The sequence below is a fragment of the Antechinus flavipes genome, chromosome 4, assembly GCF_016432865.1.
Source record: "Antechinus flavipes isolate AdamAnt ecotype Samford, QLD, Australia chromosome 4, AdamAnt_v2, whole genome shotgun sequence".
Classification (NCBI taxonomy): domain Eukaryota; kingdom Metazoa; phylum Chordata; class Mammalia; order Dasyuromorphia; family Dasyuridae; genus Antechinus; species Antechinus flavipes.
Genome location: NC_067401.1, coordinates 129,755,916 through 129,777,834, shown reverse-complemented (window position 1 = coordinate 129,777,834; position 21,919 = coordinate 129,755,916). Strand labels below are relative to the sequence as shown.

The 21,919-nt window shown below is 40.4% G+C and overlaps 1 protein-coding gene and 1 long non-coding RNA gene across 2 annotated transcripts; both read right to left on the bottom strand.

The window, feature by feature from the left end:
* On the bottom strand, positions 1 to 7,140 carry LOC127560074 (uncharacterized). The gene is made up of 4 exons (XR_007953273.1): positions 6,646 to 7,140; positions 4,606 to 4,753; positions 3,643 to 3,731; positions 1 to 745 (listed from the first exon to the last, which is right to left on the bottom strand). It is a non-coding gene; the product is annotated as an uncharacterized LOC127560074 (long non-coding RNA).
* Positions 7,141 to 9,879: 2,739 nt separating this feature from the next.
* Positions 9,880 to 21,697, bottom strand: DUSP3 (dual specificity phosphatase 3). Its single transcript, XM_051994334.1, has 3 exons — positions 21,158 to 21,697; positions 15,339 to 15,562; positions 9,880 to 10,728 (listed from the first exon to the last, which is right to left on the bottom strand). Exons 1-3 carry the CDS (start codon positions 21,421 to 21,423, stop codon positions 10,529 to 10,531), a joined length of 690 nt encoding a protein of 229 aa, XP_051850294.1. The 5' UTR covers positions 21,424 to 21,697; the 3' UTR covers positions 9,880 to 10,528.
* Between the last annotated feature and the right edge of the window lie 222 nt (positions 21,698 to 21,919).

Here is a 21,919-nt window from a genome sequence, read left to right as displayed (position 1 = left end):
CCCAGATGGCAAGCAGTCCTTTACATGTTGAATAGGTTACAGTATATCCTAGATACAATATATGTGTGCAGAATGGATACAATATATGTGTGCAAGTTTTCTTGTTGCACAGAGAGAATTAATTCAGAAGGTATAAATAACCCGGGAAGAAAAACAAAAATGCAAGCAGTTTATATTCATTTCCCAGTGTTCTTTCTTTGGGTGTAGCTGCTTCTGTCCTTGATTGAAATTGATTCTTTGATCAATTAAAGTTCTCTTTGTCAAAGAGATCCACTTCCATCAGAATACATCCTCAAACAGTATCATTGTTGAAGTATATAATGGTCTCCTGGTTCTGCTCATTTCACTTAGCGTCAGTTCATGTAAGTCTCTCCAATCCTCTCTGTATTCATCCCGCTGGTCATTTCTTACAGAACAATAATATTCCATAACGTCTCAGACCACATTTGAACTTAAGTCTTCCTGACTCCAAATCCCGCATGCTATCCCACTGTGTCACCTTGCTGTCTGCTCAGTATTTCTTCTCTAATATACCAAAACTCTCTCACCCCAGGAGCCACCATCAGCAGAACAATACCAAATATTTGCCCTCTTACAGATACATGCAAGGAGAATTTTTAGCATTCTCCCTTGCAAAACCTTGTGTTTCAAATTTTTTTCTCTCCCTTCCCCTCCCCTAGACAGCAAGTAATCCAATATATGTTAAATGTGCAATTCTTCCATACATCTTTCTACAATTATCATGCTGTACAAGAAAAAATTAGATCAAAAAAAAAAAAAAAAAAAGAAAGAAAGAAAAAAATGAGAAGGAAAAAACGGCAAGCAAACAACCAAAAAATACAAATACTATGTTGTAATCCATAGTCAGTCTCCATAGTTCCCTTTTCTGCATGTAGATGGCTCTTTCCATCACAAGTCTAGTGGAGTTGGCCTAAATTACTTGTTTAAAAGAGCCACATCCATCAGAATTGATTATTGTTGCTGTGTATAATGATCTCCTGTTTCTGCTCACTTCACTTAGCATCAGTTCATGTAAGTCTCTCCAAGCCTCTCTGAAGTCATCCTGCTGGTCATTTCTTATAGAATAATAATCTTCCATTGCATTCATATATCATAACTTATTCAGCCATTCCCCAACTGATGGGCATCCACTCAATTTCCAGTTCCTTCGCACTACAAAAGGGGCTGCCACAAATATTTTTGCAGATGTGGGTCCTTTTTTCTTTTTCATAATCTCTTTGGGATACAGGCCCAATAGAGACACTGCTGGATTAAAGAGTATGCACAGTTAGATAGCCCTTTGGGCATAACTCCAAAGTACTCTCCAGAATGGTTGGATCAGTTCACAATTCCATCAACAATGTATTAATGTTACAGAACTCTTTTAAGGTCCTTATGGATTAGAGCTCATTAGATTAGTAAAAGGGAGAGGCAAGACTCTGAACCTGGACTAGAGGCTTTAGTCTCTGTATGTGAAGGGTAGTAATCCTTGAGGGACCCAGTGAGAAATTTATTTTCATTTAACAACAGAGGCCACATGTGTACAAAAATATATATGGCAGCTCTTCTTTAAGATAAATAATTTTTTATGTTTCCAAATACAAGCAAAGAGTTTTCAAGCATTCACCTTTGCAAAATCTTATATTCCAAATTTTTCACCCTCCCACTTTTTTTTCCCTTCCCCTAGAGAGCAAGCAATTTGATATAGATTAAACATGTATAATTCTTCTGATATGACAGCTTTTTGAGGTAGAAAAAAATCATGAATTGAAGGGATGCTCATCAATTGGGAATGGCTGAACATATTGTGGTTTATGAATATAATAGAATACTATTGAGCCCAAAGAAATGATAAGCAGGCAGATTTCAGAAAACCTGAAAATATTTACATGAACTGATGCTAAGTGAAGTGAGCAAAACCAGAGCAACATTGTACACAGGAACAGCAACATTATAACAATAATCAACTGTGAATGGCTTAGCTATTCTCAGCAATACAGTAATCCAAGGCAATTCCAAAAGACTTGGCGTGGAAAATGCCATCCATCTCCAGAGAAAGAACTGATAGACTCTAAATGAAGAACAAAACATGCTATTTTTGCTTTTTTATGATTTTTTCCACCTGATCTGTTTTTTCTTTCACAATTGTGTAAATATAGAAATGTGTTTTATATAATTGCACATGTATAACCTATATCAAATTGCTTACTCTTTTAGGAAAAGGGAAGGGAAAATAATTTGGAACTCATATTTGTGTAAAAATGAATGCTAAAAATTATATTTATATGTGATTGGAAAATATGCCATTAGAAAATTTTAAATTAAAATTAAAAACCAAACAATAGAGGCCCTCTGCACCCTATCCTTATGTCCGAGGGGCCATCTTGTATTATCCAATTCATAATAGATAATTCTCAAATGTATGATGATTCTATGTTTCTACTTCATCTGTTCAGCTGCAACAAAGACTAAGGAACAGGTTTAAATAAAAAACCTGCCTTTTAAAAATGGTATAGGAAATCTTCTTGGGGGAACTTGAAGCTCCAAAAGCCTAATGATTACTTATTTTGTACACTTCTTGGTGCCTATAAAGGCTCCATATGGCTAAGCTCTTAAGGATGGAGACTTCCGAAAAAGGGGGGATGGAGTGAAGGAGTTTCCCACAGTCATAAAAGCCCAAGGGAAGAGATACCAGATATACTGTTCTTGCTGGGATATAGTCTATCCTAGACCCTGCTTGAAAGAGGTAGACTTGAATGTGACTCAGTAAATGAGTTCCATTAAGATGCCCAAGTGGGGAATGTGGATTCTCTAAAAGAGTAAGCCTTTGGACTTCCTTTTTAGATTGGAGAGGAGTGAGAGTCAGTAGCTTATTCCAAGCTTGTGCATGTAAAACTCTAAGTTTTCTCCCATCTATTCTATTCCCCCAAACTTGATTACGTTGGACCTTGGATTTTCTTTTTCCTCAAACAGACCACCATCTAATCTAGGGTCTCTGTCACCATGGACTCATCTGGTCCAATGGACATTTTATTGTCAATATAGTATACACCAAGGCCCTCAAGAAGAGAAGGAGGCTTCTTTTGGGTATTTACCCACTAGAATATGGCTATTTGAGGCAGAGTTCAGAAAGCCTTAAGATAGCAGAGGGGTATAATGAACTCCTTTCCTGGGGAACCTCTTTGCTGATTGCCTTTTGAAAAATAAATCTTCTTGCCAGAAATTTTTATTTATTTTTATCCTCTAAATTGCTTTGAAGCTTTGAGAATTCTTTCTCCTTGAGAATATTGGAATATGATTTTAGCAAAAGGAATGTTGAATTAAACATTGGTTCTGGTCCTGAATGATCATTATACCAGATGTAGGATAATAACCTCAACATTATACAACTGATTTATTTCCCCAACAGTAATCAAAGAGATCTGGGGTACAGGGATCCCCATTTCAAACTTAATTCTTGGGAAAGAGGAGACAAGGGAAACATAAGAGACAGGGTTAAGCCTAGAAGACGTTATCTCTTCTACCAGTTTAGCTTATATCTAATGTTTTCACATAGACATTCTATCTGAAGTCCAAAAGGGACTTTAAGACACATCTTTATGGAAGAAAGGTGAGGAACTACTGATACAGAATGTAGCATACCTTTGCAGGTGCAGTTGATGTGTCCATTAATTTTGCTGAATCGGTTTTTCCTTGTTACAAGAGGGTTCAATGCAAGAGAAGAATATATACTGTGAAAAACAAAAAGCATCCATAAAACAAACAACCAAACAAAAAGACTGCAGTAACAGATCATTTCTCTCATAGAGCATTAAAATGAAAACTGTTCTCAGATAATTATATGCTAGATTAGAGTATCTGTCAATAGCAGTCTGAGTATTAAGAAGAAGCCATTTTTAAAATAAGATTGGGGAGTGAGAAGTATAAAAATTTGACACTATCCAAAGATTTCTTAAATAATAGTAACTAACTCTTTGAGGCTAACCAATAGGTGGCAGTAACACAAAAGGAGAATATTGATGAAAAGCAGTTTGAAGAGCACATATTAACCAACCAAATTGAAAAGAAATCATAATAAAAGGAGTAAAAAACCATTTTTCATGTGAATCACACACACACACACACACACACACACACACACACAAATTCACCCCAACTAGAATCCTGAATTGAATGTTTCTTTTAAGATTTTCTGTCCAAAGCATCTGTGAAACCAACACTGGTTTTCTTCTCGTAGAATAAAAATCCAGTTATTTTTGTTATAAGATATATGTACTTATCATACATATTATATACTTTTGGTTACCAGTTTAGAATCTTAATGAGGTACCTGGGATACGCACACACACACACAGACAGACACAGACACAAACACACACATACATATATACATACACATATACACTCCCTGGAATATCTACCTAATGTTCAAGGCATTTGTTAAAGAGGCATTTGTTAAATTTGTTAAAATGTTCTCATTTATGTCCTTTATATAATCAATGAATCATTCAACATGTGAGGAAGCCCATGACGGCATGGAGTTTACATCTAAGCAGATATATTTACACAGATGAGAAAATATCAGATATGTGCAAAAAAACCTACATAGTCTTTTCTTTTGGGAATGAAGGACAAAAACTGAATCAGAGAAGACTTCTTGAAGGTGATAGCATTTGAATCAATCCTTGAAGGAGAGTTCCATAGTAGTTCCAAAAAGCAGTGGCGAAAAAGGTGAGCATCTAGGCAAGAACAGCTTGCAGAAAGACAAAGAGAAAACAGAACAAGTTTGAACAAATCAGTTGGCTAGTTTTGCTGAAAGACAGAATGGACAAGTGATGGATAAATAAAATAAGAGAGGAAGAGATTATAAAGGGAATTAAATGCCAAATGATAGAATCTGTATTTTAAAGGCAGCAGTAAGTCACCAAGACTTCTCTAGTAGAGTATTATGGTGAGATCTATATTTTAGGGATATCTAATTTGATAATTGTCTGGCAGATGGATTGGGAAATGACTTTGTATGATACTGTATGATAGTCTAGGGGAGAAAGTTTGGATTCATTTGATGAGACACCTAGATTAGGGTAGTTGTTACCTATGCTAGAAATGATGAAGTGAAATGAACAGAATATGACAATGGATATTGGCTTGTGAGAATGAAAAGTTAAAGACACACTGACACAAGTTTAATCTCTTCTTGTCTGGGTTTTTTTTTCCCTTAAGCTATTACAAGGAGTGATCATCAAATATCAGAGCTGAGAGGGACCCTTAGGGACCATCTAGTCTAATTTTCTTGTTATAGAAAACAAACTGAGAGGAGTGATTTACCCTTGATTACACAGCTAGTCAATAACCTGGGGTTGGAATACCCAGTTTTCCCCAAATTCACGTAAGTAACATCGTAATAGCTGGAAACCAAGTCAAGGGTTAGGACAGTCACAGCTTATTCAGTGGGGCCAGTCGAATGTTTCATTTATGTGGCTCCTGCTCTGGAAATACTGCTCAAATGCAGCAAAATTTTTAAAAGAACAAATGGTGTGTGAAGCTTGCTTTGGGCAGCAACTTAAATTGGGGAGGAGAGGGAAGAGAAAGGAAGAGAGCCCCTGATTTCATGTGCAATTACTTCCTAAAGAGTGACCTTATCTTTCTGCATTTGTTTATCATATATTATTAAGGTTGGAAATCACCTTAAAACATTCTAATCCAGCCCTGAGAGCTAGGATGATGTCCAAGAGAAAAGACTGGAGTTGGACACATACTGGCCATGTGATCCTGGGCAAATCATTTAATTCCTCTTCTGTAAAATGAGGATAATAGCACCTATTTCACAAGATTGTGAAGATCAACATGTAAAATACTTTGCAAACTTTAAATTGCTATATAAATGCTAGCTTTTGTCATCTATTTGAATAAGGGAACAAATGAAAAACAAGTCACTCTGAAAAGACAGTCTTAACAAAATAATCTATCTTTAGGGTTTTCTCAATCTTTTTTGAATTATGGAACTTTTTTTGCAATCTGGCAAATCTCATAAATGATTCCAAATCATGCTTTTAAATGCATCAAATAGACATTGCAAAGGAAACCAATTATATGGAAATAAGATTTTCTTTTGCTAATCAAAATTTATAGACTGCCACCCCCCCCTCCCTTGCTCCTCCCTACATCCTGTAACCCCTGCTTTCAAGTGCAACAGCTGGGATAAGAGTATTGATAGGTTCTACTTTGCATCTGATGCCCACTCTCTCCTCCAGAAGCCTCTAGATCTAGTAGATTCATCAGCAAAGAATATGCTCTGAAAGATCCTACTGGACTGCAAAGGCTTCAAATGTGGCCCTGGCAAAGAACCATGTATCCATCCTTCTGAGGTCCAGCCTCACTAAGCGTCAAGAGGATTATCAATAGAAGACTGGTCGAGGGACCAAATTTTTTCTGGCCATAGTAATCCATCGTGTCCACACTGGCAGTGAGAGTCATTCTGCTGATAAGCCTCGGATCTTTTAAAGCATTTGAGTCTGATGATCCTTTGCAAAAGGAAGCAGGGTGACCCAGTTGACAGAAAGCCAGCTTTGGAAGGTGGAGACCCTGCATTCAACTTCTACTTCTGATATATACCAGCTGTGTAACCATCGGCAAGTTACCTACCTTCACACTTTGTCAGCAAAATTTCTAAGATTCCAAGTTGCAGGTCTAAATTAAGGTAAGGCGTTCTTATACCAGTAGTGTCAAACTCAAATAGAAAACAGATCCTGCAGGCCCCTGCTAAAAAGCCACAAATTAATAGTATGTGTTATATTGCATTTTTATTCAATTTGTTAAATTATTTCCCAATTATATTTAATCTGGCTCAGTCTATGCTGGAGAGTGAATCTGATGTCTATTCACTGCTATCCTGTATCACTAGCATGACAGGTTCAGTTTATAAAAATCACTTGTAAATAAAGTCCTCCACACCCTGTGATCAGGACCCCCAGAAACCCAATTACCACAGACTTGTAGTTTACCCCTTCCTGTTTACTCCTTGATTTGCCTGGAGTAACAAGAACTGAAGTGATCCTTATGGTTACATGACTAGTAAGCATCTCAGAGGCAGCATTTAATCCAGGACTTTCTGGCAGCAAATCCAATACTCTTCTCTCTTTATTCTCTCCTCTCTCTCTCTCTCTCCCCCTTTCCCTTCCTCCCCACTCTCTCTTCCCCCGTTCTCTCCCTTCCCCCCATGCCACATGACTAATGAATTATTACATTATAATTTACTGAACCTGTAGTGTCATTTGTATGGGAGTCCTGATGAAATTTCACTTCTAAAATCTTTCTCAGGAAGTAGTCAAGAGTTCTTGGGATAGATGAGTAATTTGCCCAGGATCATGCTGGTGGGATAGTCAGGTTCTTCTGATCCCATGGCTGTTCACAACTCTCAGTACTCACCACCCAATTTTCAAGTGAGATAATAGCTATTAAAAGCTTCAGTAACCATAAAGGGCTACATCAGTGTCTGAGGCTGTTTGTCACCTACCACACAAAGCTGTTGTCAGGAACGGTTTTGAGAGCTTAAAAGCCAAACACTGTTGTTCACTCTCTTTTCTTGGGGGTGAGGGGGTGCGTTGTTTTTTTTTTTTTTTTTTTTTTTTTTTGCAAGGTGTGTCATTTCTTTCTCCAGTGGATTAAGGCAGAGGTTAAATGACTAGCCCAGAGTCACACAGTGACTAAGTGAGGGTGGATTTGAAATCAGGATTTCCCATCTCCCAGCCCAGAGCTTTAACCTCTGAGCCATCTAGAAAGCGGAAAAGAGAGGTGTTACTCTTCTCCCCATCCCCACCCCTCATCCCTTGTGGTCTATGGCAGAGAGCATTCTGGAAGTCAGATCAACATGGGTTAGCATGTAATTTGTGACCTTAAAAAAAAACAAAATCAAGTGTCTTGCACATAAGAATATATGGGTAAATGAGATAATGAAAGTTCTTTCCAACAGGGACAATTCTGTTAGTCTTTTGTAGCCCCACTGCTCCCTAATATATAAAAGCACTTAGTAAATGCTTGTTAAATCATCTATCATAGATTAAGAGAAAGGACCTCAAAGAGGTCTAATCTTCTAATCTCTAATCTCAAAGGAGTCTAATCTCCTTTCATTGTACAGGCTGATCAAAGTTGTGATATTCCACAATCACACAGCTAGGAAGCATCTGAGGCTGGATTTGGAACTCCAATTCTCCAGATGCCCCCGACTTCCAACCTACCCAGGGCTCTGTACACTGCACAACTCAGCTGGTCCTACAACTGGATCAAATGAAAATGAACTGAATAGGATAGAATAGAACAGAATGGAATGTACGCCAAGCCCCAGGCAGCACAGCTGTTGGCAAATACTCTTGGAATCCTTTGCATTCCCACCTGAATTGTAGAATGGTTCTTTGAGATTTTAGATAATTTTTTTCTGGTTATATATATACATGCATGGGATGTGTGTATATATGTATCATTGTATTATACCTTTATATATACATATGCAGGTGCGTAAATGTGTATATACCTTTATATATGAGTGTGTACATGCACATGCATGTGTGTATATATGTGTACAAGCACACATATACCTATTTATTAATCCTCCTTTCTCCAAAGCAGTCCCAGCTGTTGCAAACTCAAAGTTACAGTATATTCCTAAATTCCATGTATTAGCGCATTCAGTGAGCTAATGATTAGATGATATTCCACCATTAGATAAAGCAGACCATCTAAAGATGAGCTCAAAGTCCTTCCCTCCTCTTGAACACTTCTAGAAACAGAAAGTTCCACTGTGAAATTTGAAACAAGGCACAATTTACCTCTTCTAAACTGAAACACAAATCCAAAGAAGTTCCCTGCCATATGCTTCGGGGAATGTTTCTGGCACACCTGGCGGGGTGACCCTACTGAGAGTGCTTGGCGACTAGAAGCTCCATATGGCTTGGGAGCGCGCCATCTGGCTCCTGGAGCCATCCCCCTCTTCTCACCCACAGCAGGTCTTCCTTAGTCAAATGCTCAGGCAACAAGGACAAAGAGCATTGAGGGATCAATGCCGGTGTAATTAATGCCGAGTTCGTGACTGGGATGCCATTCCAAAGGAAGCAACCTCAAAGCCTGACTTGGTTTGACAAATCCAAAGAACACACAGAAGTCACATCGCTGTTTATCAGGAATGGAACAGATGTTCTAGACCTCCAAGAAGAAAGATTAGTATACTACACAGGTTAATTCCTAAACCAGCCATTTAAGTGAGGTCATATCCCTTTCATTCATTCTAGCACCAATGTATGAGGGGGAGTGTGTGTGTAATGTGACCATTCCCCAGCTCCTTCTCCACCGCCACTATGATGCTTAAAAAAATGAGAAAATGTGATTTTTTTTCTTGAGGTTGGGGAGACAAGGAGAGAAATGTAATCTGCTTGTTAATTAAGGCTCCCCTTAAGACACTACAGTAAATTTTATTTCTGGTGGCTGCTTGAAAGGTTCTGGTAATCTTAAAGATCAAATTATCAAGCATGAAGAACTTTCCAAAACTCCCTGAGAGCAAGAGGGGAATAAGCCCTTGTTATAATGAACTTCAGCAATCTCTTCCTGCTGTCACGCTCCGTAAAGATGACAGACGCATGCACATCTTCTATAACTGGCTGCTGTCCTCCCTCTAAACTCTGAACAGAAACCAAGCCAAAAAGAGCATCCAGATGTCTGACATCCCCATCACCTGCTGCAAAACTCTCCAAACATTTTTATAGAGGCTGAGCCTGGGAGCACTAATATAAATCATGCCAGGAACGTCGGATTCCAATGAAACAAATTCTGGATTCAGACATTCCAAGAATTAGCATAAACATTATAGAAAAAAGACAACAAATCTCCTTGATTTTCTCTTCTTTTTTAATGATTTCTACTCCTCCAGTTTCTTTTCCTCTAGGGTCCTTTGAATTATGGGGTTTTTTTGTGGGAATCCCTCAATCACTGGCGTCCTGGGGCCCTCTGAACCAAAGTGGGCAGGGGAGTACAACCTGGTTTTGCGTCCCAGATAAGAGAGTAAAGATGGGTTTGGCTGATATGTGAATGCACAGGCCTGGGGGTAAAGAGCAGGGGAAGGGCACCTACTGTAAGGAGCCACCAATGCCTTGGTGGAAGGGCTTATCCAGGGCTTGAAAATGCTGAGGGCAAGACTCTGGAGAAAGGCACCCTCCTGAGGTGAAAATAAACGTCACCAGTCTGTCAAGTTAGCATCCCACCTCTGGGGAAAGGGAAAGTATTACAATTCACACAGAGTAATGAATACTCAAGCTACCAGAAATAACTTCTAAAGCAGCAGCTCCCTCCCCTGAAGCCTCCTGCAGATACCCCTGGGGCAGAGGACCTCTTTTCAGAAAGACTCACTGGAAGGTACTTAAATGAGTAGCTGGAAAGGTGCTTGTTGTATAACCTAACTTGGTGGGGCAGCTTTTTTGGGATTCACTCAATAACTCCCCGACCAAGACCCCTGGCAGACTAGTCTCGGATTTTCAGTGGGCTACAACTTTCCTTCCTCAATTAGTCTCTCATTCAGCTGGCAGAGTTGGGTCAGGAAGCCATCATTGGGGCCAATCTCTCGGTTGCGTCTCACAAGGCTCAGTGCAGTTCGGACATCCATCCTTTGGCGAAGCATGAGATACGCGATGACCAAAGTAGGAGAGCGGCTATAACCTTCTCGGCAATGGACAAGCACCCTGCCTGCAAGGAAGAAGGAGAACCACATCGGCATGGAATCAAATTCAGGAATGGAATGTTACGGCACCAGAAGAAATGACAAAAGGAACTGATTTCAGAGAAAACAATTCCAAAGGCCTCCGATGAGGAGGGCCTTCCCACCACTTGGCAGAGGGGTGAGGGACCAGAGGTACAGAGGAAGGCATACATTTTGGGTCAAGATCAATACAATATAAACTTTGACTGTGCTTATTTTTCAATTGAGAGCTTTTATTGGAGGAGGACAGGGTGGTGAAAGGTTATTGGGGGGAGAATGATAGCAATGCAAAAAAAAGGCAGAAAACTATCAGTGAAATATGTAAAAAATACAGCTGAATAGAGTTGAAAAGTTCAGAAAAGGATCATAGATACACAAAGATACACAGAGGCAGTACTGAAACCACTGTTAAAATTAATATATTTCAAAAATGAAACTGTGCATGGCATAGTTTGCTCTTTTTCTGTCAGTGTGTACATGGAAAAAACAAACACCTCACCTTTGTTGAAAAAATTATAAAAAAAAAAAACAAAACCCAACACACCAACAGGACTTATCTAGGTCATGGGATAGAAACCAAATAGGACCAGAGATCCACCCCCTCATGATCAGTGACCACTCACGCTCATCTGGCAAGAGATTTTCCTGATTTAAATGCAGCTGACTAGTCTTTAATATCCAGGCCAAGTCCCAGGGAACACTGCTCAGCTGAAGGAGCTCACCCTGAAGCCTCAGAGCCAGTAAATAAATAAAGATCTGGTTCTCAGAGTCAGGAATACCTAGGTTTTTAGTTTACTTAGACTCTCACTGGCTTCTGGAACACAAGAAAGGCCTTAACCTAGGTACCCCAGGCAGTCCTCTAAGACCAAGCTGCCTGCCTATCTGCATTGGTGAAATGTAGTTTCACACCACTAGGATTCTTTGCACTAATCAAAACACCAAACAAAAAGACAAATATTTCTGAGCATCTTTTTGCTAAGATGTATTTTGCAGCATTTTTCTCTGGGGAGGGGAATTTTGCCATTAACCTCCATTCCCATTTCACTCATTTCAGATTGCTTTTGTAAGTCATAAGGTAAAATCTCTTTAGGGGATTTATACTTTGCCTAACTTGAAAGTTCTAAATTTTGCCTCCATTCACCAAATAAAATAAAATGTCATTTACTCATTAATGACACTAATTAATATATTTCAAAAATCAAACTGTGCATGGCATAGTTTGCTCTTTTTCTGTCAGTGTGTACATGGAAAAAACAAACACTGCCTATTTCCTGGCCCCACTTCAACCATGGGCTGCAATTTCTGTTCAGACAGGGATCAGAACAGAACTCGTTTGTATAATTCTATTTATCCTCTAGGTGACTCCAGGATGATGTTTCCATACCCAGCCATTTTCAAATGGGAAAGAGATCTAGATCTGAATTCAAAACAATCCCCCCTCAATGGGTTTTCAAGAGTGGATTAGACATCCTACCCAACAGTACTTAACCCTGAACCCAGCACTACTTGTTTCTAGGGATAAATGAAAAGCTTTTTCACCTTGATTTGTGTCATAGTTTAGTAAAGCTTTTTTTTTTTTTTCCTGAGCAATCAGGGTTAAGTGACTTGCCCAGGATCACACAGCCAGGTAGTGATCTCAAGTCTGAGATCAGATTTGAACTCGGGTCCTCCTGACTTCAGGACTGGTGCTCTATCCACTGCACTACCTAACTACCCTGGGTTTGGTAAAGCTTAAGAGACCCTTTCTTCCCACAATAATATTTTTAAAAGCATAAAATAAAATACACAAAATTACCAAGAAAACTCATGTTGAATGTAATTACCAAAAATATGTACATATTCCAAGAGCTTTATCCACAAATCCAGGAAAAGAGGGAAGCGGCTCAAAAGCGTGCATATTCCCTTTCTCTAAATTGAAACATAAATCCAAAGTAGTTCCCAGACAATTGCTTCAAGGAAATATCAAGCCAAATGACTTCCTTCCCAAGCAAACTAATCAAGAACTGAATTTCTTGCCCCTAATTTCAGTGCCACAGAGGTGAACTAGTCCTGGGACTCATCTTGGTTCCTTTGTTCAGGAGCAACTTTCCAGCCCAAAATGCCATCAATATAGAAAGGAGAGACAGACCAATATCCATGCCATTCTTTGGCTCTTGGCAGAGATTTAGAACAGAAAGGGGCCTTATAGTCTTTCTAATCCAACTGTTCATTTTACAAATAAATGAAGACCCTCGTTCAGGGTCACACAAGTAATAAGAGATAGCACCAGAATTTAAACTTTTGCCTTCTAACTCTAATGCCAGAAACTCTTCTCACTGCACTATACTGCCCTCCTCTCATATCCATTATTTCATTTGATTCTCTTAAGTACCTTGTAAGGTGTGTAGTGTCAGTATTTTTATTATAACATTTTTTTTTTTTACACAGGATCTCCCTATTCCAGGCTGAAAGTATAGTGGCCACTCCAGCCCAACCCCATTACTGACCTGCTCCATTTCCAACCAAGGTTGATTCACCACCCTTGGGCAGCCTGGTGGACCCCTGACCTAGGGAGCTCACCATACTGGTGCTGATTTAATGCAGACACCAAATCAGCATGGCCCAAGTTATCTCAGAACTCCAGAACTCAAGGGATCCACCAGCCTCAACCACCCCAGTTGTTGGGATTCAATGATGTAGTACCAGTCCAGCTGCCTCCATTTCATGGATGAAGAAACAGAGGGTCACATAAGTGAAATGATGAACCCAAGGTTACTCAATAAGGAAGCAGCAGGCCTGTGTGCTGGCCCCTTGAAACCAATGTCCTTTCAACTATACCAAAAACAGTAGAAAATGGTTATCTGGTTTTCAAAGTCTCCAAGCAATCTATGGAGTTACTTATATTTAGTGTTAACACTGTCTCTAGGCACAACAATGGCTTGCTTAATCTGCATATAAAAAATCCTAAAAGATGATACTATTAAAGTGCTGCACTCAATATACTAGCAAAGTTAGAAAACTCAACAGTGGCCAGTAGATCGGAAAAGATCAGTTTATGTCCCAATCTAAAGAAGCAAAACACTAAGAGATATTCAAATTACTAAACAATTGTGCTCATTTCACATATCAAAAAGTTATACTTAAAATTCTTCAATATATGAACCAAGAATGACCAGAAGAGCAGACTGATTTTCAAAGAAGCAGAGGAATTATAGACCAAATTTCCATCATTCATTGGATTATAGAGAAAGGAAAGGAGAGCCACAAATATATCTATTTTTGCCTCCTTGACTAAACAAAATCTTTAACTGTGTGGTTCACAACAAAATGTGGCAAGTTTTAAAAGAAATAGGACTACCAGCCCATATAAGGATCTTATATATGCAATCAAGAAACAACATTAGAATCAAACATGGAACTAATTGTTTTAAGATTGGAAAAAGACAAGGATGTTTAAAATTTAGAACTGGAGGGAACCCTAGGTCTATCGAGTTTATATCTCTTATTTTACAAATTAAGAAACTTATCATCCATACTATGGTCCCAAACTGTAGCTACATCTTAAGGTTCTGCCCCAAGTCCCTCTGTCTTTGTCTACACTCTCTCAGTGACCACTTCAGTTCCCATGAGTTGGATTGATTAGTATCTTCATACCTAGCCCTAATTCTCTCAGTGGCGGCCTTCCATACCTGGATGCACTCTTACATTCACATCCACCTATTAGAATCCCTAGTTTCCTTCCAAAAATAACTTTATACATGGTTTTTCCTGACCCAATTCAGGTGCCCCTCTTCCAAATTTGTGCATAGTATTAATGGTGTATTTTCCCCCAGTCCCAGAAAGCAAGCTCTTTGAAGATAGGGATACTTTGCCTTTTGTCTTTTCATCCCTCCAAGTGTAGCACTGTGCCTAGCTCATAAAAGCTATTTAATAAACGCTCATTAAATTGCCTTGGAATTGGAATAGGGCTGAAAATTTCTTAAGTAGTTGTTAAGCTTATTATACTATATTAGAGAAGATCATAAGGAGAAAAGTGATTTGAGGGCAATGATGAAAAAACAAGAAAAAAGCAGCAACACAAATAAACCACAACAGTAAATTGAGAATGGCTGAGCAGGATTAGGTGACCTTTTTGCACTCTGGCCACCTAGGGACTTCCCTGAGGCACTGTTGCTTATCTGTCACTATGACTGCTGTGCTTTTTCTGGAGACCCTGGAGGGCTTAAAGAGTTTCTGCAATTATACCAGCAGGCAGTCACTGAGAACATCTCTGAACCAGTCCATTATTTTTTCATTAATTTTTTTTTCAGTTTTCAGCCATTTATTTTCTCTACCTATCTCTCCTTCCCCAGTTTAAAAGAAAAAAAAAAAAAAAAAGCTCTGTAACCAATATGCATAGTCAAACAAACTAAATGTCCACACTGGTCATATCCAATGCCGTGTCTCACCTTGTACACTGAGTCTTTGGGCAATGCATTACTTAAGCGATGGTGATGACTAGAATCTTAAATTCTAAGTTACAGATAAAGTTCATTGGTCTTGGAGGTTTGGGGCCCACTTGTTACCAGATCATTACCTATACATGAAACAGTAATGATGCTGCTGAAGTGGAACTTACCATTCTGGATCAGAGCGCTGTCAATAAACTCTGCTGCCCTCTCAAAGAAAACACTGAGGTTGAACTCTTCGGTGTCGTTAGCTCTGATGCCAAGATAAGTGATGTCGGTACCTTCATAGAATTGGGCACTGGTGTTCACATGCATGAAAGACTTCCCCTCAGCAGCATTCAGCACGTGTGTGATACCCAGTTGTTGTAACTTGGAGATGTCCTGTGCCACAGACCTGCAAGGCAAGGAGGACCGGAGAATGAATCATTAATATGACAGCTTGCACAAGCCCAGGAGTGAAAAAGAAGGAGAGGGTGCTTTCACAGGTTCCATTCTGCCTCTGTTTGTTAATAAAACTCAGCAGCTACCTCTCATGTCTTTTGCCAGTTATTCTGAAGAAACAAATACTTTACCTTACTTGCAACTAAAATTCCTTTACAAATTATCTGCTCCTATTAAAATGGGAGCATTTGGGAGCAGAGAATGTCTTATTTTTTGTATTTGTATCTGCAGTGGTTAATACAGTACTTTGAACATAATAAATGTTTTTTAAATCTCTATCTCCAACTCTCCTTTCTCTGTCTCTCTCCTTTCCTCCACCCCCCTTCATGCTCTCAACTCCCTATCTTCCTCTCTTCCCTTTTTCCTCTCTCCTCTCTCTTCTCTCTTTCCCCTTTACCCCTAAAATTTCTTGAAAAAGTGCTCATCAGTTGATATTTTGGTTAGTATTACTGAGCTACTTTTTCTCCTCTTCTTATGTTTTGTTACAGGAATGATAAGGGAAAATGGAGAGAGATACTCAGAAATGAAAACTGTGTAAAAACTAAAGATTATCAATAAATTTTTTAAAAAGAAAAATAGTCTACACCCAATGCTTCCATTCCACCTATCCTCTCTCTTCAACACCTTGCACCTTGGCTTCCAGTCTTCACCATTTTTTGGAAGCAACAATAGCACCTGACATTTCTCATGAACTGCTCGACTTGGAATTAAGAAGGTCTGATTTCTGTTCCTCAGACATTCATTTGTTAGATCACTCTGGGTAAAGTCATTTAACTTCTCTGGGGCTCAGTTTCCTCATCTGTAAAATGAAGACAATAATAGCTCTGCCTTAGGCTTACTGTGAGATTCAAAAGAGATACATTTAAAAAACCTTACCAACCTTAATAAATCTCTATAAATCTTAACTATTATTGTTACTGTAAACTGGGGTAGAGATACAATTTCCTCCTCTCCAAACTCCCACTCCTTTTCTAGCTAAAGGCTCAGAAAGTTAAGTGACTTAGCCATGATCTGGGAGGAACCTTAAGATTCCCTTGAGTCCAACTTCCTTGTATTCCACAAAAATGGAGAAGCTAGATCTCTCTGATGCTAAGTCCAATACTCTTAACTCTTCTACCCTCCTCTCTCCCTATGTAGAGTACTCTGAGGTGAACAGGTCTCCAAAGACCTGAATCCAGTGGCCATTTCCCAGTATTCTTCTAGACCCCTCTACAGCATGTAATACTTGAATCCCACTCCTTCCTCTCCTTTTATAGCCCTATACTCTTCCAGTTCCCTTCCTAGTATGCTAGTCATTTCTCCTATGTCTCTTTTTCTAAAGGCAGGTGTTCCTCCAATTTCGGTCTATTCTTTCTCTTGGCAGTCCTCTTCATTTCTAGGACTTCTATCATGATCCCTCCTAAATAGATGGCTCTCAAAATCTCTAGGCTTATCTCCTAAGCTCCAGATCCATATCTTCAAATACATATATATGACATCTCCGTCTGGACATGTGGCTAATGACTCAACCATAATATATCCCCCACTTGCTAGTCTTCCCCCCTCTAAGGCTACCTTCCATATATACTGTATGTACTGATTTGTTTACATGTGTATTTCCCCCATCAGAATTTTAAGCTTCTTGAAGGCAAAGATTATTTTTGCCTTTCTTTGATGCTCTAGTGCAGAGTGCTTAATAAATATTAATCAATTGATAGATGTATTCCCTTGTCCCCAAAACCTATTCCTCCTCCTGATTTCCCTATTTTTGTCCAATGGAACTGGCATTTACCCAACTTCCTGTGTTCATAGTCTTGGAATTATTCTTCCTTCTCCTTTACCTCCCACATTCAATCTGTTGATTCCACCTCTCAGCAGTATTTTTTCAAGACATCCCCTCCTTTCTATTCCCAATGTTACCATCCCAGTATAGGCTGTGGGTACCACCCACTTAAGAATACTGTGGTTCTCTCCTTTCCAGTTTCTAGACAAAGGGTGAAATTTTTCCTTGATGAAAATAAACTTTGGATTCCTTCCCTCCTATCTCCTCTGTGACCTGGCTCTATTGATCCTCTTCTCTTTGTAACATACTGTTTACATCATCTTTTCTATGGATTCCTTCCATTCAGCCTAAAATATATGCTCAAATCTATATTCTTAAAAACAAAAACAACTTCCTTTGGCTCAACTTCCCCTTCAATTACAGTTCTCTCTCCTCTCCCTCACTGATAAATGTTGAGAGTAATTTACATCTGTTTCCTCCACTTTTGTATCATCCAAATCCTTATACTTTGTCTTCTCCCCAACACTCCACCGAAACTTTCCCCCAAGGTCACTAATAATTGCCTATCACTAAATACAAGGCCATCTATATCCTTTGCAGGATCTAGTGCTATAGGCCATCCTCTCCTAGTAGCTAATCTTCTCTTCTCCCTTAGTTTCCAACGCAACACAGTCTCAAGACTTGCTTCATCTTTCTCACAATCCTCTCATTTCTTCCTCATCTTCTATCAGCCCTTAAATTCGAGTGATTCCTTAAAGTTCTGTCCCTGACCCTCTTCTCCATGTTCTAAGCAGTGATCTCGCTTATTTTCATGGATTCAATGATCTATGAGGAACAACATGGCTTTTTACACCACTAGGATTTGTCATTAATAGTTTTTCAGTAAGATGGAAGACCATCAGACTTTATCATCTACCTAACCATGGACACTCCATTCCTGTCCAAGTACTGACAGTCTGTTCTTCTGGTCCATCTTGTGGATCTGGGGTCTTGCCATGAGTCCTAAAGCTGACCTTTTTAATATAAAGTTGACTTCAATTAATGAGATCTCCTTGAGAGCATAAACTCACTTTTTCTATGTGAATTCCTAATGCTGACCATGATTCATTAAACAACAGTAACTCCCTATTGCTTTTCCTAAGATTAACTTTAAAATTTTTCTAATTGTCATTTTAGGAATAGCTAGGGGGTGCAATGGATAATGTGCTGGGCCTAGAGTTAGGAAGACTTATTTCCTTGAGTTCAAATCTAGCCTCAGATACTTACTAGCTGTGTGATCCTAGCCAAGTTACTTAACCCTGCTTGCCTCAGTTTCCTTATCTATAAAATTAGGAAAGGCAAACTATTCCATTATCTTTGCCAAGAAAATCCCAAATGAGGTCATGAAGAGTTGCTCACAACTGAACAAAATTATCATTTAAAAACCCCTTTTATAAAGCTAGTCACAATCTATTTTTCTAGGTTTTTTTTACAAATTACTCCCCACCTTCATATATTCTATAATCTCAATGGGTTTTTTAAAAGTGATCAGAAGGGACTCATTTGTTGAAGCAAACACATAGTATTTCTAAGCAACAATTACATCTCAATAAAGGAAAAATAACAAAGGATGCAAAGAAAATGATGGGCAATAACAAAGTTCAGTTGATAGCAGATGTGTCCTAACCTTTCATCATACAAGTAGTTATAGATGAAAGGAGATTCAGAGGTCTTTGAGTTTTTGCTCATTTTGCAGATGAGGAAACTGAGGCCCTCATTCTACTGACTCATAAACGCTCACTTCCTGATCTTTTCCTTATTTCACCCATTCATTCAGTCACCAAATCCTGTCCATTTTTCTGTTGCAATGCTACCATCTCTCTCATTTCTAGTACCTTATAGTTTTAGGTCCCTATTCCTTCACTCCTGGACTGTTTTGCCTTCGAAATGGGCTTTCCTCTAGCATCTCATTCTTTAGTACATTTTATAATACTACTTCCAGATTAAGTCTTCCTAAATTATTGACTTCATTATATTTTTCTACTACTCAAAAAATCTTGGCTGACTTCTATAAGATCAATCTCAGTTCTCTTGGCCTAGTACCTTTCCTCTCATTGCCTAAACCCTCCTTTTTCATTATCCTTTCACGAATCCCACTGGTTTTCTTCCAGTTCCTCACTTGTGAGAATACGTCACCCATCTCTGGGCCTTTGCAGACCATTCTATTCCTCCATTCTATTTCTCCTTCACTCTTCCCAAACTGGACCACTGTTTCCACCATCCCTTTTCATCCTTTCTTCTCTTCCTCAGTACCCTGCATGACTTCCCCATCTCTAGCTGTTGGGCGTTCTTTCTCCTCAAGACCCAACTTATTAGATAACCTAATTCCCTCCCCCCTCCAAAAAAAAAATCTTCCCCCACATGAAAATGACCTCTTCCTCCTCAGATTTCTCATGGCACTTTCCCCATTTCCCCTTTATTCTCTTTGATCTTGAAATTAAGATACTTTCTCATGAGATGAAAAGGGGTTTATGAAATATCAGTCTTGGTAGCTCTAACACTTAGAAATGTCTTGTACAAATGTAAAAAGCTTAAATGTTTGTTGAAAACTAACTTGAGTAGCTCTGTAGAAAAGATTCCTACCAGGTGCTTTTGTCTCCACTCTCTTCCTTCTCCCCAGAGAGGAACCACCAAGAGACCTTCATATGCCTGCCAATCTAATTTAAATGGCAGTGTTTCTAGTGCTGGACTGGGGAGTCAGGAAAACCTGAATTCAAATCCTGACCAAGACACTTATTAGCTGTGTGATCTTGAGACTCTCTCAGCCTTAGTTTCCTCATCAGTAAAATGGGGAGAGAGAGGAGAGGGAAATAGCACCTGAGTCATCTCAGATCATTTACATAAAGGGTAGCTGCCCCTTGTAAACATTAGCTAGTGATACTGGTAGATGCTTGACAACTGTTTTGTTTCTTTCCTTCCTACTGCTTTACTTTGCTCAAACTCCATAAACTCTGTAGTTTCTTTCACTCCATTATTTCTATCTTATTGTGTGTGGTGGGAGTAGAAAAAAGAAGGGAGAGAGTGGAATCTACTCCACTCCTCCCGCCCTCATTCCTCCACTCCCCCCCAAAAAAACCCTCCTGGCTGGGAGGAAAGGTGGGTCCAGGGCAGCCCACTGGCCCAGCTCTGAGGCGCCCTTCCATAGTCTCTTTTTTAGAGTACTCCGGCAGGCAAAGTTCTAATTCTGTCTATGACATCAGTCCCCACAGGAGCTGGGGCAAGAATTTCAGAAATTTGTCGTGACTTTCACTGCCGATCCTGGCAGCAATTATCACATGACAAACCAAGAAGCGGACTCTCTAGGTCACCTGTTAGTAAAAATGCCAACCTGCACCTCTCTCCCAAAAAAGGACCTGCCCCACCCCGGCTTCGAGACGGCAGGACCCCTGCCAGCTCCCAGCTCACATTCCCTCCACCCGACCTTGCCCGGCCCAGTACAGACCCACCCTTACTTCCCAGACCCGGGCTGGCAAAGCACTTGACCTTTCCAGCCTAGAGGGATGTCAATAAACTTGACTTTTACAGCCCGAGGGGTGGCAGTGAACTTGACCTTTCTTGAGATTTTTTTTTTTGGGGGGGGGGAGGGGGATGAGAAACGCACTAGACCATACGGGGCTAAGGGCTGGGCTTCTCCCCTCCCCCAGAGAGGATGCAGCCTCACGGGGGAACAGGGGGAGGAGAATGCCCCGGTTGTGTAGGGGGGTGGGGTCGGTTGGGCCCAAGCCCCCACCCCACTTCGTGACTCACGCGTTGCCCACGTAGATCCTGGGGAGCACCTCGTTGCAGGACTCGCTCGGGAGACTGTAGCAGCCGCCCTCGGATAGCAGATCGTTCAAATCCCGCACAGACAGCCCGTAGGGCCCGTCCATGTCCGGTTCGGGGGCGGGCTCGGAGGTGGGGTCAGGGTCAGGGTTGGAAAACGAGGCGGAGACGAAAGCGCGAGCCCAGGCCCCAAAGCTGTACGCCCCTGACCATCCAAGACGAGCGAGGCGGTGGCTCAGCAGGGAGCTCATCCACCTCCGGCGAGGTACGGCTGGGGCCGCCCTCTGGGCGTGTCCCAGCTCTGGGCCCGCGGCGGCGGCAACGGCAGCCGCCACCAGAGCCCAGAGGACCTGGCGCCGGAGTAGGGAGCCGGCAGCCTGGCGGCCGGCCTGCGGGCGATCCAGCGTGGAGGGCGGACTGGTCGAACTGTCGAAGGTCCCGACTATGCCATCGGACCCACACTCGAGCTTTGGGGGTTCGGCTTTGTGGATAGGTTCTGGGGGGGAGGGGGCGGTCTAGGCAGGCTTCCCGAAGTGGCTCTCTCGGAAATAGGACGGTCTGAGTTCTAGTTCTGCTCTCTGACTTTTGACCTTGAGCAAGTTACGTAACTTCTCAATAAAGGGGGAGGGGCAACTCTAAGGTCGTCAATTACGGACCAGAAGCTGATCTGATTTAATAGATTTCTAATAAATGTCTGCCCTCCCTCCAGGAAAAGGTAAATTGCTAACTTCCCCTGGAAAGCACAGT